The 21,541-nt window shown below is 36.7% G+C and overlaps 2 protein-coding genes across 4 annotated transcripts in view; one reads left to right on the forward strand and one right to left on the reverse strand.

Annotated features, from left to right (window-relative positions):
• Positions 1–7,143: 7,143 nt before the first annotated feature.
• Positions 7,144–13,230, forward strand: LOC121412583 (alpha-amylase-like). Its single transcript, XM_041605369.1, has 5 exons — positions 7,144–7,302; positions 8,279–8,428; positions 9,318–9,556; positions 10,979–11,261; positions 12,338–13,230. The coding sequence occupies exons 2-5, from the start codon at positions 8,286–8,288 to the stop codon at positions 13,170–13,172; spliced, it is 1,500 nt and encodes a 499-aa protein (XP_041461303.1). The 5' UTR covers positions 7,144–7,302; positions 8,279–8,285; the 3' UTR covers positions 13,173–13,230.
• A 2,847-nt stretch (positions 13,231–16,077) lies between these two features.
• Positions 16,078–21,541, reverse strand: part of LOC121413535 (zinc finger MYM-type protein 3-like) — a 28,809-nt gene continuing 23,345 nt past the window's right edge. For all 3 annotated transcript variants that reach the window (XM_041606380.1, XM_041606378.1, XM_041606379.1), the window contains 3 exons: positions 19,335–20,068; positions 18,269–18,416; positions 16,078–17,420 (listed from right to left, as the gene is read on the reverse strand). In XM_041606380.1, the coding sequence (XP_041462314.1) occupies positions 17,126–17,420; positions 18,269–18,416; positions 19,335–20,068 (1,177 nt within the window). In that variant the 3' untranslated portion in view covers positions 16,078–17,125. The remainder of the gene's footprint in view (positions 17,421–18,268; positions 18,417–19,334; positions 20,069–21,541) is intronic.

Consider the following 21,541-nt stretch of genomic DNA (forward strand, 5'->3'; position numbering starts at 1 on the left):
ACAGAGGGCCAGAGCCAGCTCGATGGAGGATTATCGAACTGATGCGAAATAATCATTTTTCAAAGTATCGGTCAATCTTTCATATTAACCTTAATATTACTTAACAAGTAAAAATTAAGATACTGAAAAAGCAACAATCGAAATTCAAAATAAGTTTGAACCGGCTGAATCGGGCTGATACCGGTAAAGGTGGGTGTGGGACTGGCCGGGGCGGTGGATTGACGGGCGGGAATAAAAAAAATAGTTGGCCATGGGGCCGGGGCCATCTATTTTAGTAAATGTGCCACCCAATGGTATCTATCATGAAATCCTTGATTTTGATTGGCCATTTTTGAGACTTAATTTTTGTTACCATTGGATGGAAAAGTTACCATAATAGTAACTTTAATACAATGGGACCCAGGCCCCTAGATCTTAAATGCCCTCTGTCCATGCAGTGGCGGACCGTGACCCGGAGGAGACAAAGCATTTGTATTACTTTACGTATATTTCTATATTCCTTGTATCTATTTTTGAGGGGCCCACATTATACAAGCTGTGCTTTTCAGTGGACCCCTCCATTCTTCTTATGATATATAATTGCATTGATTTAATTATATTTAATGATATTGATTGTATTGATTTGACTTGACATGTATGTTAATTTATATTTAAATTAATTTCAAATATGTATTTTTTTCCAATATTGAATTTTGTTCATGCTATTGTTTATTCAAATTGAATCAATCTATCTTGTACTTATTTGTATCATTAATTTTTGAAGAATGAAAATAAATTTGAATTGAATTGAATTGAATTATTGGGGCCGGGGGGGCACAGCATTGTTCACAGACAATGCAGTGCCCCCCCCCCCCCCCCAATGCTTTGTCTCGTCCGGGTCACGGTCTGCTACTGCCTCTGTCACATAGAACTTAAGGCAACAAGATCTTGTTCCGTGCCGAGTGTTATATAGATCCTATAGAGGTGGGGCGGCATAGTGATACCCCCGCCCCACCCAGATCCATATGGAAGAACGTTATATATTATTATTATATAGGCCTATCATATGACAAGGATGATCGTGTGATAATGAGGGGTAGACCATTAAGAACATCATGATGGAACATTGACCACCATTTTTATAATCGCAATTTTCTTGATTATTGTTTCACGGAGACTAAACGGATAGATGGAAAAATATTTTTGACAGTCATACCCGCCCCTTCCGAAGAATACCGATTGTGTTCGAAGCATATGGAACCCACCCATATATATATACACTACGTCCCACAAAAAACAAAACCGAGATTTATCGATCATTTATCATAACTTAATCACAAATACAATAGACAAATGACCTACTATTTTAAAGCTTAGATTCTCCTCTTTCATCTGGAATTACTTAAATTATTTCTCATTCACGCATGAGTGAGCAAAAACAATTTGAAAAGGGAATTCCAAAAAGTGACTTGGCGGGCCGTATCTGGGTTTAAAAAACCCCCACATATTTACAAAGTTCAATATCTACTCTTTAATTTGATACCTTAGTCACTGAAAATGGTCAAGGAATAACAAAGTTCTGGTAATTTGAAATAAGGCTTGAATTTCACTAATTTCATAAAACGAAGAGGTTTTACAGGCTAGCATTCAAACTCACTCGACGCTCCGTTTTGTTGACGATCAGGGGGGGGGGTAACTCTTTTGTTAACGTGCGATAGCTTCTGCGGGAAACTGGGGCCTGTTGCATGACATGGTCTTTCGTAGAACCATTCTACGTAAGAACGAGATATCGCTCAACTGTTTCACAAAGCCGATTTGGGCGATACGAAGAAAGGTCCTTGGAAAGACACCTCCAGACATGTCCTACGTAGGCATGATCATCAACCTAAATTTTAGAGGGGGGCAACACACGTTTCAAGGGGGGGCATGTGAATTTAGGGGGGGACGCAGGAAAAAAAATTGGCAAGCAAAAAAAAAACAAAATTTAGGGGGGGACCGTCCCCCCCACCTAAAATTTAGGGGGGGACACGTCCCCCCCGTCCCCCCCGCTTCCGCCGCCTATGCCTTTAAACATTTTTTAGGGGGTTGATGATGCATTTTATCTGGAATGGCGCCAAGTTATTCTTTGTGTGGGGGCTAGTTGTCATCAATAATTTCAGGTCGACAGGACGACCAAAAACGGATGTAATTTTAATTTCTCCGGGGGTAACGTAGGCCCAAATATTATATTTAAATATATTTTCTTTTATTCTCCCTCCGTCCTATCCCCACCCCTTTTCCATTAAAAAAAAGAAAATAAACTTGAACTATCGAAATGGGCGGCACTGCACTATCTCTCTGACCACTCATGCTTTCTCATACATTGTAGACAATTAAACAACGTGAAAACAAACTAGTTTATTTAAAAGAAATTATGTAAGGAAAAAACGTATTTATAACGTTCAGCAAAAAAAAGAACAATACAGAACTAAGATGTTAAATATGCTAAATCATTTATTTATTTTTATTTCATTTTCATTATTTTTTTATGAGATTAATTTTAATCAATGAAAATTAATTCTTGGATTTGGGATACAGTGAAACAAAAAAAATATCGGCAGTAACAAAAAAAAATGAATTTAAGATACAGATTAGACCTATAGCTTACGAATCCATCACAATAATTACAAATGAAGATAAGTTCATCAAAGAAAAGATTATGGAAAGTCCATGCGAATAGGCGCATTTCAAATCATAGGGTAAGCCCCTTTCGGCTCTTATGTCATGTTAAAAGAATTGAAATGTTGAACATATATATTTTGTATATTCTTAAATCTTATACTAGTAAACCTCCATAAATTAAGTGATCAACTTAAAATATGACCAACGTTTATGATCGTTGTAATTTTTAGCATAGTATTTTTTCCATTGCGGATTGCACAACCTTTTCTATGTTTTAATTATTATTGCAAAGCACGACTTTATTCACTTGGACATGTTTGCAGCAAAGTTCATGTTCCTTGTCTTCGATTACTTATCATGCAACTGAGGTATGTTTATACTCTAAACACTCACATTTGTATTTCTTGCGTTATATCTGACATCTAAAATAAATAAATTTGATTTTTCACACGCAGCCTCTCATATTTTCCTTTTTAGTCTCATACAATCAGACACTGTTGATTTTGTTTACTCCATTCAAACCCTATTTCTACCTCAACAAATAACATATTAACGCATAATTTGTCAAATTATGACTGTATATAAGTATTCTATAAAAATACAGAATATTGAACAATAAAATGTCGAAATTACTTAGTTAAATCAATTTTTATATCGGACAAGGGTCTCTTTCGTTGAAATATCAATGAAAGGTGTCTCTAAAAGGACACCGTGTTAAAAAGAAGGGAAATAATGAAAATTTCGATTTTATTCAGTTATTTTTGTGAATCTTCAAAGTTTTTTCTCTTTTTACCTCATAAAGTAAGCTCCATACATCAATTCTACAATCAGTAATGAATAAAACATCATTTGATCTCCTTTTATTGAAATAAATGATTTTATGAAAAGTCGTAATTCCGAAATAAAAGGTTCAGGTGACGATGAAGACTAAATATTTTTTCGATACTATCGATATCAAACGATGTCGCGGACTTGGAAGAAGAATTTGCCTTCGTGAAACGGAAAGCGCTGATTTGTCGCCAATCTTCCTATCTCGGAAGAATGGTCCTAGGACGTTCCTACGTATCGCTCATCTCGTCATGCAACAGGCCCCTGGTGAAAACACGTTTTTTTAATGAAATTATGGAAATACAAGCATTGTTTCGAGGGATCATAACTTTTTTACTTCTTGACCATTTTTTGTGATTAAGGTATCAAATAAAAAAGCAGATATTGAACTTTTTAGTCATGTGACTTTCTTTTTGAAATTTAGATACACCCCGCCAAATGAGTTTTTGGCATCCTTTCTTTGAATTGTTTTTGCTCACTCATGCGTGAATGAGAAATAATCTAAGTAGTAGCAGATGAAAGAGGAGATTCTAAGCTTTAAGTTGCTAGGTCATTTGTCTATTTTATTTATGATTAAGTTATGATAAATCATCACTAAGTCTCGGTTTCGTTTTTTCTGGGACGCACTGTATATATACATAATATGGGTTCCATATGCTTCAATTTTTTTCTTTTCTTCGTCAATCTTCTCCTCCTTCATCTTTTTCATTGCAATTAGACTTTTTTGTGAAGTGACGTTAGTCGGCATAATGTCAATAACATGGCTGCGACGCCATCACCAGTATCAAACCCCCAAAATCCGAAGTGCATGCCATTTCTTTTTAATTAAAATGTACGAAGTAGTTTGTTAAATTTTGTAAATTTGTAAATATTAATCAAGATCTTCTGTTGTCATTAAAAGTAAAACACGTGGTATTGGAGAAGCTGAGTAAAGTCTGATCATTCGCATTATTTGTCGTGTAAATGTGCAAATTGAGCGATTCTGGTGTAGACATTAAATGTGCAAATATATGCACCATGTGAACGTTACCAAAATGAACCAACAAAATGTTTTCAATATTAAAGTTTAAAGTATTAAATCTAAAATGCTGTCAATCATTTCAGTCATATCGATCCAATTAACAATCACTACAGTATATATTGTCGTTGGTGTTGTTGTTGTTTTTGCTGCTGTGGAAGTAGTGGTGATAGTAGAAGTAGTAGTAGTTGTAGTAATGGTAGTAGTAGCAGTAGTAGCAGCAGCAGTACGTAGGCCTGTAGTAGTAATAGTAGTAGTAGTAGTAGCATGCACGGTAGTAGTAGCACTAGCAGCAGTACGTAGGCCTGTAGTAGTAGTGGTAGTAGTAGTATAGTAGTAGTAGTAGTAGTAGTAGTAGTAGTAGTAGTAGTAGTAGTAGTAGTATAGTAGTAGCATGCACGGTAGTAGTAGCAGCAGTACGTAGGCCTGTAGTAGTAGTAGTAGTAGTAGTAGTAGTAGTAGTAGTAGTAGTAGTAGTAGTAGTAGTAGTAGTAGTAGTAGTAGTAGTAGTAGTAGTAGTAGTAGTAGTAGTAGTAGTAGAAGTAGTAGTAGTAGTAGTAGTAGTAGTAGTAGTAGTAGTAGTAGTAGTAGTAGTAGTAGTAGTAGTAGTAGTAGTAGTAGTAGTAGTAGTAGTAGTAGTAGTAGTATAGTAGTAGCATGCACGGTAGTAGTAGCAGCAGTACGTAGGCCTGTAGTAGTAGTAGTAGTAGTAGTAGTAGTAGTAGTAGTAGTAGTAGTAGTAGTAGTAGTAGTAGTAGTAGTAGTAGTAGTAGTAGTAGTAGTAGAAGTAGTAGTAGCAGTAGAAGTAGTTGTAGTAGTAGAAGTAACATTGTTGTTGCTGTACATGACTATCTTATTGTATATTAATCGCCATCATTGTAATCTCACGTCATGCAGAATATTTGTTTTTTCGCTTACACTTATAATATCATTGGTGTTGATGATGACAGTGGTTGTAGTATTAGCGATACAGTTGTTGTTGTTGTTGTTATTGTAGTTGTTGTTGTTATTTTGTTTTGTTGTTGGTGGTATGTTGTGGCGGTGTAAATGGTTGTGGTTGTGGCGGCGATGGTGGTGTTGATGAGGTGGTGACAGTAGTGGTGCATGGTGATGGTGTTGGTAATGTTGGCGATACTGCATTTGTTGTTGTTGCTGGTGGTGGTGGGGATGGTATTATCACAAACGCAGAAAGATACCTCCCAGAATATACTATGTATTCAAAAAGTTTTAGTGAAGTTCTTAAAAAAACTTTTCACTTCATGAGCCGTTGAGTATATGCCAATCAACATCCTTTTGGATTAACCAAGAAAAATATATATATACATGTATGTTATGAAAGATAATAACCAGACAAGTGTGCATAATATGCACTGGAAGTGAAACTCAATTCTAAACAGTTCGATCGTTTTGTTTATTTTCTATATCGACCAGGCCCCGTCTTAAAAAAAAGATTTACGATTGATCGATCATCTCAAACTACATGGAAATCCAACAATATGTTTTTTTTTCTCAAGGAGATTTGCATGATGTTTTTGTAAACAAAGAAAAGCTCACTGAATCATTAAGAAAACAATGAATGTATATGATTTTACATCACATTTAGTAAATATTTTGATTAAACATGCATTTTAGATATTGATCGTGTTGATGTTACCAGCTTTCCATAGTTGTGGTTGATCGGATCGATCGTAGCACTGTTAGACGGGGCCCTGGCTATCCCTTGCTCGTGGATTGCAGTTTCATTGATAACTTCTAGGACTGTGATCGGCATGGGCAGAAATCCTGGGGATAGGGGCTGGGGACACCGGGTGGACAAAATAAATTTTGTACCTCAAGTTCATGATCTTCATCATTATCCTCCTCCTCCTCCTCATCATCATCGCCACCGCCACCATCATCACCACCACCACCATCATCATTATACGTACTCACCACCATCATCTTTTTTTCTGCATGCTTGCTTCGCTCGCTCGCATTTGTTTCTTTAAATTTCGCCCCTTATGGCATGCCTGGCCCCTCATTACCACTGATCATCATCAGTACACCATCCGGTGTATTTTTTTAAGATTTGGTTTCTCGTGTTTTTCTTGTGTTTTTCATGGAATTATGCGGGAATGCTGGGGTATACTAACCCCCAAGATTTGCCTGGGGGTGGTGTGTGTGGATATAGGCAGAGCACCCCCTGGAAATCTGGTAGGTAAAAAGGTAGAAAACTAACCAGAATCACCCACATTTTAAAGTGAAACTTTTTTTTTTTTTGGGGGGGAAGGGTTGTCAAATTTTTCTTTTAAACCATAACGTATACCCCTATATAAATAGAAGAAAGTCTTGACATTATTTGCTCCATGTTATGTGTAAAATTCTTGCCACTTTCTTTTTATTATTTCAAATATAAACATCTACAAAATGGTGATGTATCCGCTCCTCCTTCAAAATTTAATGTTCGAAATTCTACATCGTCTTTATCAAACACAAAGTTTTCATTTGTTTTTCTTGTAATCACTATGCACGTACATCACAATCTTTCGACAACCTGAAACGTTGATATTGTTAATTCGAACTCACGCGCTTTCGGTTGAAATCAATCTCTTCGATCATTGTTTTATAATGTGCATCGACAATATTTAACAACCATGATGTTCCAGATCTGTCACATTTGTTATACGCACCACAATCCCTCCAGTACAAATAATCCCAGATAAATACAGCTGGTATTGCTCAATGGATCGTCAGTTGTGATCCCAGCATCAAAGGGAAAACAAGCAAGGACTGCTCATCTTCATCAGTTCATCGACTTGTTGTAAGGCACCTATCTGGTAAGTGTGGAACTCCTATCTTAAACAACATGTACAATAGTGACAAAAATATTTTTTTAGAATATAATATAGATTTATTTATTCATTTCGATCTTTCTCCCTTAATTTCTTTCTTTTGTGTCCCACAATGGAAGATATCATGCTTCCCAGGTGAAAAAAGACAAAAGAAGAATTTTATCCCTTTTTTATAATCTTTTGGGAACAAAGGATTTTTTTTTATGAAAGTATTTTTATTTCTCAATTAATAATGAGGTTTTATTTTTCGTGTATGAACCATATTAAAAGAGATAATTCATATTACTGACGAATTTACAGTAAACTTGCCCTAAGAAATCAACATCCAAGACATATTGCCAAAAACAGAAAGAATACGTAATTTGGCAATTTTTTCGTTCTTTCAAAAAAATTTGTTTGTATTATTTTTTTTCAACACACAAAATGACATGTTTTAATACAATTCACATTGCTGGTTCCAATAAGCGACCGACTCGAGCATTGATTGATAGAAGTGTGCATGTCGTATACCAATAGGGTATAAGAAATATGTTTTTCGGTCACTTTATATTACATAAATTTGTTTACTTACTAAAATGAAATCGTCCAGGACACAGGTTTTAATATAACTCGTTCTTGATCATGCCTTATTTGATTACTTTAAACTGATCATAAGGAACCTCTGAAAACAATAGAATTCGTTTCATTCTTACTTTATGTACAAATTAGTGTTAAACTACCGCGGATGTTTATTGTTGTCTTCATTTTTACATTGATATATTCGATCACTTTCCAAAATAATCTGTACCTTTTTACAGAGCAAGCTAGCAAAAATTACTTGCTCACGAAACATACCATCAGAATATCAGCAAAATATTTCCAATTGCTGTTTCTGCTGATATAAATTTATCATGACATTTTGTTTCATTCAAGAACATTTTATACGGGAATTTATATTGGGATCTGATTAATTATTTCCCAGACCTGCGATGTTGCTTCGTGGTGTTGTTCTTCTTGTGGTAGTGGTCGCCACCCACGCCGGGTTCTCCGATCCGAACTTCGTGGGTCGTCGTTCGACCATCGTCCACCTCTTCGAATGGAAGTGGCCAGCCATTGCCCAAGAATGTGAAACGTAAATGCACATTATTTTTTGTATATATTTTTCTTTTGAATAATTTGTCTTATCCCCTTTTATAATTCTTATCATGTTCAGGATAAGAATATCAGACTTGTTAGAATCTGTACTTGTTGCTATTTTTGCAGAGAAGTTGGTACTTTTGTTTCAGGAAAAAATATAATTCAAAAATTATTTTTGTTTATTTATTCATGCAGGTTAAAACATGATAATCATATAGGTGTTTTCATCATGGTCCTGATGCATGCATATAAAGATGAAAACATTGTATAAGTAAAAAAAATAATAAAGACGAAAGTAGCTAAGTGTAAAGAGAAACGACCCCCCCCCCATACCATAATTTTGTACCGAAACTGTAATAACTTCTTTTCAAAATTCATTTTCTCTTTATTTGGGTTAATTTTTTGTGAGTGTGCTCTGTGTTCATGGTGCTTAAGGAATTGGGGTCACATAGAGCGCCAATTTCTGCAATATAGACGTTTTAAAAGCAAGCTTATAACTCTATGAATTTCTACATAAAACAGTGACACGTTTCTTTTTCATTTAATCCCAGTTTCTTCCTTTCATCATAGGATGACAAAATATATGGTCATTTATAGCGTTATCATTAATATGAAGTTGAGGATGACAATGAAGACGATGATGAACTGATGATGAAGTAGAAGAAGAAAAAAAAAGCAGAAGGAGGAGGAGTACAAGGAGGAGAAGAAGAAAAGGAAGAAGATGATGATGTGATAATGATGATGATAAAGGTGATAAAGATGATGAAGATGTTTTTTTCTGTGATAATTTTTTCGCAATTTTCATCGTTTTCGGTTATGATAATTGACTTGGTCTGTTGGTCTCTCTTCTTCTTCTTCTCACTATCCCTATCTCAACGTCTCAGATTTCTAGGACCTCGTGGGTTCGCTGGTGTACAGGTTTCCCCTCCAAACGAACACATATACCACAAAATTTACCATGACGGCAAAACAGACTTTACTTGGTGGTCGCGCTACCAACCCGTGAGTTACGAGATCAACAGCAGGAGCGGTGGAGAAAGCGAGTTTAAGGACATGGTACAACGATGCAACAAGGTCGGGGTTCGAATCTACGTCGACGCCGTCATCAACCACATGGCAAATGGTAAGGATGTGGTAATTTGTGTCAAAAGTTTAGTTACAAATACAATTTTAACGAGAACATAGATCATTGGAGGTCGGAGAAAAATGCAAATCTACTCGACAAATCCTTTATGCTCAGATAGAAATGCTACCACCTGACACTGCGCCTTCTTTGATTTTTATGACATTTTGAAATTCATTATTCTATTCAGGTTTTTTCGGAGAACAATGCAAATCCACAGGACCATCTATTCTGCCTAATATGGAGGTGTTGCGTCTTCCCTTTATATAAAAACAAATCACTTGATACCAGATCTGATCTGCTCAAGTCCCTCAAGTCACATTAACCCCAAGCAAATATGTTGTTGATTGCTTTTTAAAAATTTATTAGTCTAATCCACACTCTGAATAGCCTGTGCATAATATTATATCATTAAATACAAACTTATTTTTAAAAAATGATACAAATGCAATTTGTATTCGTCCAATAACCTTTTTTTTGATGGCTAAATCTAGAGTAGATTTAATTTATGTATTCAGCCATAAATAATGCTCCCTCTCCCCCAACGACAACCAGAAGACTGGCGTGGATAATCAGACCTTTAACTCTCTCTTCATGCCCCCAAGGTGAAAATAAACAGGTTTTCACAGGAAGTTTGAATAGTAATATATTGGTATCAATAACTTCTGTTCTATTATAAATTCATTATCATGGACAGTCAGTATGAAATAAAGGAAGGTAAAGTTCCTGTAATGCATCATGTTTTGGTTATCTTAAAAAGTTCAGATTGTGATTTTAACACTTATAGGGGGAGCGAACTGACAAACACTTTATGTGGTCTCTAATTCATTGAATTCAGTGTGTTATAAATAACTAGTCTTGAAAATATACATTTTGAGATAACCATCAATAATACAGAGAACGAATTAGCATATAATTTTATTCAAACAGAGAAACTAATATATTTTTTGGACAAATGTACTTGTTTTGCTATTTGGTAACATAATTAGTGTGGTATGAATGCATTGAGTGGTGAATTAGTGTGATATTCAAGTGGGCTTATATTACAAGACTACACAGCTCAGTGTTGCATTACGCTGGCCAGATGTGAGTAGTTGAGGACTTGAGATGGCGCTATTAAGGCTTCTGATCGTTTCTGCTTTAAAAGGGTGTGGTCATCGAAACACTAGGGCCCTGTTGCACAAAAGTTACCATTGTGGCAACTTTGCCATCGAATGGTGAGTTCCCCGAAATCCTCGATTCTGATTGGCTGTTGATCATCGTTACCATGGCAATTACCATTGGATGGCTAATCAAGTTTCCGTAATGGTAACTTTTATGCAACAGGGCCCAGATGGTGATATTCTCAACACTTTACTACTGTAGTTTCATTAAAGTTTCCAAAATTGTTCAATATTTACTGCTACATTCTTATTTTCTCAGATAACAGTTATGAATTCCCCAAAGTGCCGTACCACTGGTGGAACTTCCACGCCAAAAACAGTAAATGCGGCACAGATACGAACGAAATCAAAGATTACAGCGACGCCCACCAGGTCCGGTTCTGTGAATTGAATGGTTTGGACGACCTTGACTATTCCGTACCACAAACTGTGGAGAAGGTAGTCAGTTACCTCAACAAGCTTTTGAGCTACGGTGTTGCAGGATTCAGAATTGATGCCGCCAAGCACATGTTACCCTCGGAAATTCAAAACGTTGTCAATAAGTAAGAAAGTATAGATATATATATATATATATATACAATATATAGGTGAAAGATATAAAGACTATCAGACATGTCGTGGTGTCTCGATCTATTATCAAATGTAACACATATCAATACATATATATATCTATATATCTATATCTATATATATATATATATATATATATATATATATATATATATATATATATATATATATATACATATATATATATAGATATATATCATAAACACAATAAAATAACGATGTATGCCCCCGTCATGGAAAGAAAATAATCAAACTGAATGAAGAATAGTCAAAGAATGCTAAAATATTTGAGCATTCTTTGACTATTCTTCATTAGTTTGATTATTATATATATATATATATATATATATATATATATATATACACTTTATATTAAATTTTATTAACAGAGTATCGTCTTTAACTTGTGTGATTTTCCCTGCAGACTACCATGATGAACATCTCAAAGATAAATCAAAAGCCTGATTATTAAAGTGACGTGACAAATAAATCTAGAAGCTAAAACCAGTGTTACGTGGCCTTCATTTCTTTCACCTGAATTCATTAAAAAGTGAAACACAAGACTTGTTAATCCATTTTTTTTTTCATTCTTGGTGGACAAACTTTGAATATGATTTCACATAATAAAAACAAATAAGTGCAGATATGACATTACGACCTTACTCATTGCATATTAATGAAGACAGATAGAACTGTTTCACCAAAATAATACAAAGCTTTATACAGAAAGCGCACTGACCAACAACAAAAAAATGAAATCTATCCCTATCTTGAGTTATTGCTTGGTAAAACATATTTTAAGAGTTCTAGGTTTCTGCTCATAAAATACACTCATTTAAAACTGTCAAAAGGCAAACAAAATATGCAACATTTTTTGTTATGAGAATTCACTTTATAAATGGAGTTGTACTTACATTGAGAGTGTATTGGAGCATTTTTGTTTTAAAAAATCTTTTGCTAATTTTTTTATTTAAGTTAGAATCTTTTGCAAGTGAAAACATGATCTGTATTTTTTATTTCACTTCCTCTTGTTCTTCATTACATTCAGATTGGGAAAGACGACTTTTGGTACTGATCCATACATTTACCAGGAAGTCATAGCCATCAATGATCTCGAACCCATAAAATCAACCGAGTACGTTTCCAGCGGCGATGTGACAGAGTTCAAATTCTGTTACGAAATTGAAAAACTTGGTAAGGGAACGAAAGCGCTGAGAGACTTTAGGACATTGGGAAGGGAATGGGGATTGCTTGATAAGTCGCAAGCTTTGGTTTTCGTGGATAACCATGACAACCAAAGAGGTCACGGTGGCGGAGGTCACATTCTGACCTTCAAAGACAGCGCGGCATACAAGAAAGCAACAGCATTTACCCTCGCCTGGAACTACGGAGTCGCTAGGATCATGAGCTCATATCAATTCACCAATGGCGAACATGGACCTCCATGCAATGTAAATGGTGACACGCTGCTCCCACAAATTAAGAATGACGGTTCGTGCGATGGGGGTTGGGTCTGTGAACATCGCTGGAGACAGATCCGCAACATGGCCTGCTTCCGGAATGCTGCTGGAATGGAACCAGTCTCGAACTGGAGAGCCGATGAACAGTTTGATTTCATCTCTTTCTCAAGGGGCAGCAACGCTTTCTTCGCACTTAGCAACGACAAAGACAAAGTGATACGCTGGGTGCCCACAGGGCTATCACCTGGGCACTATTGTGATCTGATCAGCGGAGACCCAACCGATACTGGTTGTACTGGCCAAACTGTAACCGTGAACGATCACGGGTGGGCTGAGATCATCCTCCATCCAGGGGAAGACTCGATGATAGCACTCACTGAGAGAGACAAAGCCGGCAGTGGCGGTGGATGCAAGTGGAACTAGAAAGATCATCTTGCAATGGCACTCCTACAAATCAACAGAATGAAGCCATAAAACACTATAACAGGATGAAAATGAAATTTAATGATTAACTTATTTTTAAATCCTGTAAATTAATTAACATGAATTTCCTTGATTGCTTAACACCCGTTAATAGGAAACCATGGTGATGTGCCTAGGGCTGTGCCTCTTCATATCTGGTTCTAATCAAATGGCAGACACAAGGGACCCTATTCTGAAGTTGTGGACTGTCATATACATTCGTAATTCCGAAGCTTCGTTATTCCATATTCCGAAGGTTCGTTAATCTGAAAGCGAATTAAGGTTCGTTGTTCCGAAGGTTCAACAATCCGAAAATGAAATATGGTTCGTTGTTCCGAAGTTTCGTTTATAACGAAATGAGGTTCGTTGTTCATTTCGTTTTCGGACTAACGAACCTTCAGAATTACGAACCTCATTTCCTTTTCGGATTAACAAACCTTCGGAATTACGCCACAAATGTTCGGATTAATGAACCCTTTTTCGCTTTCAGATTAACGAACATCGAGGTATAGGCAATTTATGTGTTTCAGAATTACGAATCTTCAGAATAAAGAAACTTCAGAATTACGAAGTGTAACCGTAGACTGTAAAACTTCTACAGAGACAGATTTAAATGAAAATCTCAGTACCTTAACCATTAAAAGGGTTTTGAAATCATTTACTTCATAATTGACTGAAAAGTCAAACCACCCCCCTCCGAAAAAAAGCTCTCATCTGTATCTGATACATGAATTATTATTTTGTTCCTGCATGTTCACATCGTGTACAGCCAACTTAAAATTGAATGCAAGTTAATCAAGAGTGAAAAATAAGCGAGTAAAGTAATTTAACAGCAAATTGTTCAATTTTCTAAGGCTCATTTATTTGTCATGAAAACAGAGAAGAGAAAGAGAATATTATGAATGTGTGTTGTGATATGTACCACTGAAAATGGATTGCAAATAAGGATCATAATAAAAAAAATGGTCAGAATTTTTTTATTCCCATTGTGTGAAATAAGGTCCTGATTCCTGAAAAAGGGATGGCAATGAAATGTATGCAGTGAAAAAGGGTAACAAATTTACCAAAATCGGGGGAAACTAATATACCTTACAACAGCTTAATATGTGTAAAGGGTAGGATATATATTTCACCCTATCATGGGAAAAAGATCATCTGAGGCATTGTTTATGGCAGAAGAAATTTGACAATTTTTTTCTCAGGTTTTCTGCTGTCAAACAGTGTCTACTTGCTTAGAGTCTAATTTATATACAATTATTATAAAATTACTGATTTACAACCTTGATCTCATTCTAGATGGTCTTTCTCTACATCCATGAAAAAAAACTTGTGTTCTAATTGCCACATAACCATTTTGTTTAATTCTCATTTAGGCTATTCTCATTTTCTCTCATACACTTGGTCTAACATCACTATAGGCTTTGTGATTATATAAACTGTTTATGGACCATTTTTTTTTCTTTTCTTTTGACAAGCTAAAACACAATAAGTAGAGTGGAAATTATACCAACTGGGGAGTAGACTAAATGACAATTAGACTAAGTGGGTACTGGACTACCTGTGGTGAAGACCCATCAGTAATGTGATCGAATTAATTTAATAGACCAAATGCATTTAGCCTAGTGGTGTTAGACTGATAAGTAGATCTTCTGCTAGTAGGCCAAGTGCCTACAATGGTAGAAGGCCCCGTTGCATAAAATTTACCATTATGGTAATGTTGCCATCCAATTGCAACTATCATGGAATCCTTGATTTTGATTGGCTGATGAGCCATGTTACCATGGTAGTTACCTTGGATGGCAAAGTTACCATAATGGTTAACTTTTATGCAATGGGGCCCAGGTATGTGGCCCCAGGTTGGTTTGTCTCATATCAAGTTTGGCTAACTCCGTTAACTCGATTAATTAATATTTTGGCTAAGAAATGGCTTTTAGACGGAGATAGGTGGAAGGCTCTTGCAAGGTCCACAGGAGTGCCTATGGGCACCATGTGACAAGAAAGAGAGAGAGAGATAGTAAAACTGGACTGAAAATAAACCATTCCCTGACATATAAAATGAATACAGAAACGCACATGATATCCTCATATGGACAAGCAGTTCAATTTATTTTCTACATTTTCAACTTGAACATTTTAAATTTGTCTTCAGACTTCAGGTTTGTAAAGGATGGTACTATGAAATTCAGCATGGTTCTATGTTGAGGCATGGTGTGATTAACATCAGAAATATTATTTTACAAATGAAATGGTATACTAGGCAATAACAAAATCCAGAACTTAAACCTTGTTGTCACATGATTATGAAATCATCTGAATAGTTGGTGTAAAAATAGGTTTTCATATCTGCCAACCCAGGAAACCAAGAAAAAGGACAAATTACTAATTCCAGAAATAGGAAGTATTTTAAACTTCCCATTCAAGCTTACATAAATTTGTTCAGAGAGAGAAACACAGGAGCTAAAATGGAAATTTTCTTATTCAAGAAAAATAATTGGCAGGTTGCAAAAATTCAGAAAATCATTTATTCATGGAACTTCAATTATGAGCTTTTGGGATTGAAGTGTATAACACTTGTCAACAAACCAGTACAAGGGATGTGTGTCTTGCCATGTCTAAATGCCAACCTTAATCACATTATGTCTGAACATGGCTTGAAAAGTCCTTCAGTTTTCATCAAAATTAAGTAAAATAAAAAAAAAGACCAGTAACTTTACAGAATATATACATGGATATCCAAAGCCAATGATGAATACATAACATAATATCATGTACATGTACAACATAATACGCTTGAACCAATTACTAAACGAGTCGAAAAATAACAAAACACAAACCATTCAACTACCAAAGTCCCCAGCCCCTCCCCCCCCAAAAAAAAAGTGTCTCAAAAGTCTACTACATGATTACAATGATTTATTAGCACCAGGCATGAGTCAGAACCTACCGTCTGTAAAGTAATCCCAAGCAATGTATCAACAAATTGTCCATCTACATTATCATTCCTTCAGTTCTGTCAAATACTGTGATTAGACATGCATGAATTTTATATTTTTTTTAGATTACTAAATAGTAAATTCAGCTTCGCGAAGTTAACTGTTGGTCTTAATACTCATTCTAGTATCCTCATCGAATTTGCTTGAAAATTTTTCAACATCAAAATTAATTTCTAGAATGTTTTATTCTTCACTTTTAATACTTCAAACCAATTCATTGGACTATATTACTGCCCGAGCATGCCCAAGTAGTTTGTTTAATCCCATGTACTACTGAAAGTATATGGGATAATGGCACATATTTCACTATAAATTCCAATTTATTGAGCATATTCAAGGATTTCATTAGTTTTTAACACTGATAAATATCAATTTATCAATCATATTCAAGATTTTCAGTAGTTTTGAACAGTTCTCAAAGAACAATCACCAATAAGGGGAAGGATGCAGAATTTTCCGAAAGGAACGGGGGGGGGGGGGATATTTGTCCAGAACATCTGACAAGGAAAGAAAAAGAGAACCTCACTCCCAAATGAAGGTAAAGGGGACTTATGTTACAAAACATATTGACAAGCTACAAATATTTCAATGGCTCAAAAAAAAGGGGGGTGGCAAGGTTTGGATATGCCCCAATCCTCCCCCCCCTCCTGGGTATGCTACTGACAACTCATTTGACCATCAATTCAACCCTGGTTTCAGCAATGACGTCGCATTAAAATTGATGACCTTATAGAACTGAAGTTTTGCATTCCACCACAAGTCTGATGTAAGATGACTGTGCAGTAGAGCAATAGGATGACAGAAAATGACCTCTTACATCAATTTGGTATATAAAAAGGGAAATTGTTACCCATATCGAGGAAGGTACAGGAGGAGTCAGGAGCTGGTTTGAACTGAGCTACATCATAATCACGTGGTTTGTTAATGCGTTTCTTGTTCCACCGACGACCCCTGTCCTTCGACCGCTCCGTCTCCTTCACCGTCGACCTCCTTCTGTCGTTCAAGCTCAGCGGCCCGCTCTGCCTCCTCCTCTTCCTCCTTCATCTTCTGCTGCCAGCCTGCCTGGACCTCCTGGATCATGCCGTAGCGAAGGAGCATCTTCTCCATCTGCTCATCAGGGAGCTTGGTGGCGGAGTACCAGACAGGACTGTCTGGGATGCAGGCATGCTCCGGAAGGAGGTAGAAGATCTCGTTCCGCATCTTGATGCTCTCAGGGCTACAGGAGAAAGACAAATGAAAATATTAATGATTGAATAAATCAAACATCTTCCTTATAATAGAGAACATATCTTCCATATCTTTCACAATCTTAGAAATCATTGTTCTAAATATGCTATAGATGGAAAAAAAACATCTAACAATTCCTTTCATGAAACGCTCCCCAGAGGAACTTGTCGGCCGCTTTACCAGACAGTTTCCACAGTAAAAGTGCTTATCAGCCAATTAGAATCAAGGAAATCTGTCAGATCTGACAACTTGTCAGACAAAAGTGTTGATAAAACGCTGGACCCCATTGCATAAAAGCTAATATTCAGTTAACTGTTTCATCCAATCACAAATACTGTAGAAACTTTGTTAAACATCCAATCAAAACCAAAGATTCCACTGAAGGTACCACTGGATGTCAAAGCTACCAAAATTAATATATGTTGTGTAATTGGGTTGAAATAAAATGCATCCATACATCCGAACCCCTATACATGAACCTCCAAGAAATGATTTGTCTCTTGTTTTATAGAACTTGTTTAATCCCTCATATTATATATCTTGACTTGAGCAGTAAGCGAAGTTGTTAATAAAATAGATAGATGTGGGTAAAGCTTAGCAATCATTCTAGTTTTTTTTTTGATTGATTGTTCTAACTGCGATGTACAATTAATTGTGAAATTCAAACCTACGATTAATCGCTAACCTCTGTGTTATGGGACTCTGGGCAATCTTTTTCTCTTGTTTGTACTAATTCCTTTCTTTTGAATGATTTGAATGTGCAATAAAATGATGAAGTTAAAAAAATGTTGATCACATTATGGAAGCCAAGTGACCCCAAAAGATGAATATTCTTACCATTTGGAGAGGTAGAATTCATAGAGCTTGACAGGGCAACGTAGCTGGTTCTCTGTGTTTTCACTCTGATCAAGGGTCTCTGGATCATACTCTCGTTTCTTCCCTCTTCCAATGTTCAGCAACCCAGTCTTTCCTGCTTCAGCAGCATCTGTATGGAAAAGGAAAACCATCCATGTCGTTGTGTCATAAGTCGACAACATTCACACATTTCATGTCTTCCTGAAAACAATAATAAAAGTGAACCTCCAATTGTTGGAAACATCAGCTTCAATAATCATAATAAAGAACTAGAAATGCTCTGCGGGTCGCACGGCCGAGCACATGTATCCCCTGAACCCACCGCATTATCCATCATTGAGATATATACAGCTCACATACAAATTTGACAAATAAATACAATTATCATGGCAACAATGACCCCACATTTTGCCTCTGGGTACCAAATTTTATGACAATAAGATGCAGCAGCATGACTCTGCAGAAACTAAGGTATTCTCAAATAGCACCTGTTGGAGATACAATTAAAGGGTAATAATAATAGGCATTTGTATAGCTCCATCTATCTAGAAATAATTTAGTCTGAGGCACATTTCTATCATTATTACTACCCAAGCATTATCTTGAGCTGCTTTCCAGCACTGTGTGCATTCAAGGAATTAATCCTACTTGGGTATCCATTCACATCACCTGGGTTGAGTGCAGCACAATGTTGGTAAATTTCTTGCTGAAGGAAAACATAACATGGATAGGGCTTGAACCATCATCCTTCTGAATGAAAGACAAGAGTCGTAACCACTAGATCACAATGCCCCACAAAGTTTCATACCATTTCAATAAATGGAAAGAATAATATTGAGAAGGATGGATTTAAAAGATTGATTTTTAAATCACTTCAGCAGCATCTATAGTATTAGGAAGGTAACAACAAAGTGATAAAGTGGAAAGAATTGTGAGTTTTCAAACCATTTGAATATAATTTAGAGAGAATTTTAGCAAAAACAGTCAATTATTTTATTGGATTACCCCCTTTTATGATATGCATCACCCCACAAAGCACAACACTCACCGTTCTTCTTCTTGGGAGGAAAGTAGCGGAGAAGGGAGACCTTCCCACTGGGAGTGTTGGCCTTCTTCACCAACTTCTGCATGCGAAAGAAAGCTAGCTTGGAATGTTCCTCCGCTGTCCTCATCCTCAGGTTCCGACAGTTGAAGAAAAAGATGGTGCTGAGTAGAACGTGGGGTGAGTGCGCCCCCAACTGCTGGGAAGCCCACATCATCTCCTCGTTGATGCGGGAGTTGAGGAGCAGACCGGTGGTGGGGTGCACGTTGGGCACCCAAGGGCTAAGAGCATTGTGGAGGCAAATCCGGAAGTGCTCGTAGCTGGGGCCGGCCAGGAAGTTGTCCAGGCGGCCGTTGTCGGTGAGGTGTCTCTGAATGGAAAGGCACATTAGGAGGATGGTTTCTGGAGAATACGGTTCGCCGTCGGGTCGCCGGGCGTCGCGGACAAACTGGATCAAAGCGCGATGGATGATATCAGGACTACACTCCAGGAGATTGGGTTTGATCCTCTGTGATAGAGGCTTGAGACTCTCATCAAGACCCATAACAAACAGCTTATATGCAAGAAGACCAGCCGTCACCCAGGCATCGTCTGTTGGGGGTAACGTTGGCACACGAGCGATCGGTTGAGGGTCAATGGGCTCCTCAACGGTCTCAACGATCTCCTCTTCCGATGATGATGAGACTGAGGGTTCATACTCCTCTTCATCATCATCCACATCTTCTTGGCTATCTTCATCCCTGGTAAGTGAAATATTGCATACTCAACTTAATTATTCTGGTTGCTGCAATCTTGATGGCTTATTGTTTTTAAGTAACCCCAGAATGAAACAAGTGGAATGCCTCTGGCCGTCTCACCTGCATCACGCGGTTCAATATAGCAGCAGTGCTGACTTTGAATACTACTCTAACTTGCACAAGATGTTCAGTGATACATGGTTACTCTTATGTCCACTTTTTATGAACTAGACCAATAAAATTACAGAGATATGATGGTTATTCAACAAAAAACCCCAACATGGCCAAAGTTCATTGACCTTACATGACCTTTGACCTTGATCATGTGACCTGAAACTCGAACAGGATGTTCAGTGATACTTGATTACTCTTATGTACAAGTTTCATGAATCAGATCCATAAACTTTTAAAGTTATGATGGTAATTCAACAGATACACCCAATTCGGCCAAAGTTCATTGACCTTTGACCTTGGTCATGTGACCTGAAACGCGCACAGGATGTTCAGTGATGCTTGATTACTATTATGTCCAAGTTTCATGAATCAGATCCATAAACTTTCAAAGTTAAGATGGGAATTCAACAGATATCCCCAATTCGGCCAAAGTTCATTGACCCTAAATGACCTTTGACCTTGGTCATGTGACGTGAAACTCATGCAGGATGTTCAGTGATACTTGATTTACCTTATGTCCAAGTTTCATGAACTAGGTCCATATATTTTCTAAGTTATGATGACATTTCAAAAACTTAACCTCAGGTTCAGATTTCGATGTTGAATCCTCCAACATGGTCTAAGTTCATTGACCCTAAATGACCTTTGACCTTGGTCATGTGACATGAAACTCTAATAGGATGTTCAGTAAGTCTTGATTAACCTTATGGCCAAGTTTTATTAACTAGGTCCATATACTTTCTAAGTTATGACATCATTTCAAAAACTTAACCTCAGGTTAAGATTTGATGTTGACGCCGCTGCCGCCGCCGTCAGAAAAGCGGCGCCTATAGTCTCACTTTGCTTCGCAGGTGAGACAATATCAAACTAGATGGATTCTCGACTACACATATTGAAAATTTATGCCTCCATCATTGCCAGATCTAATATATATTGCATACTTTATTCTGATTTGTGAAAACCATCAAAGTAAGCATATGTCTTCCAATTTTGTAGTCGATACCTTAAATGATTAATGAGCTGTTAGAAGTGGTACTTTAAGGTATATAATTATATCTTTGATCTTCAAAACTTATCAGATCACCATTACTCCAATATGCATACATGACCCAAGTTTGAAGTTGATTTGTCAAACAGTTTTTTTATAAATTGCGAGAACAAGGCTTTCAATATATATATGACCTATATGACCTTGACCGTTTGATCTCCACACCCCATAACTAATTAGGTCATTGTCAAGGCCATACATATACGTGATCCAAAAATGAGGTCAATCCATCAGATGGTTCTTGTGCTATCAAA

This window comes from Lytechinus variegatus, chromosome 4 (assembly GCF_018143015.1).
Source record: "Lytechinus variegatus isolate NC3 chromosome 4, Lvar_3.0, whole genome shotgun sequence".
NCBI lineage: Eukaryota > Metazoa > Echinodermata > Echinoidea > Temnopleuroida > Toxopneustidae > Lytechinus > Lytechinus variegatus.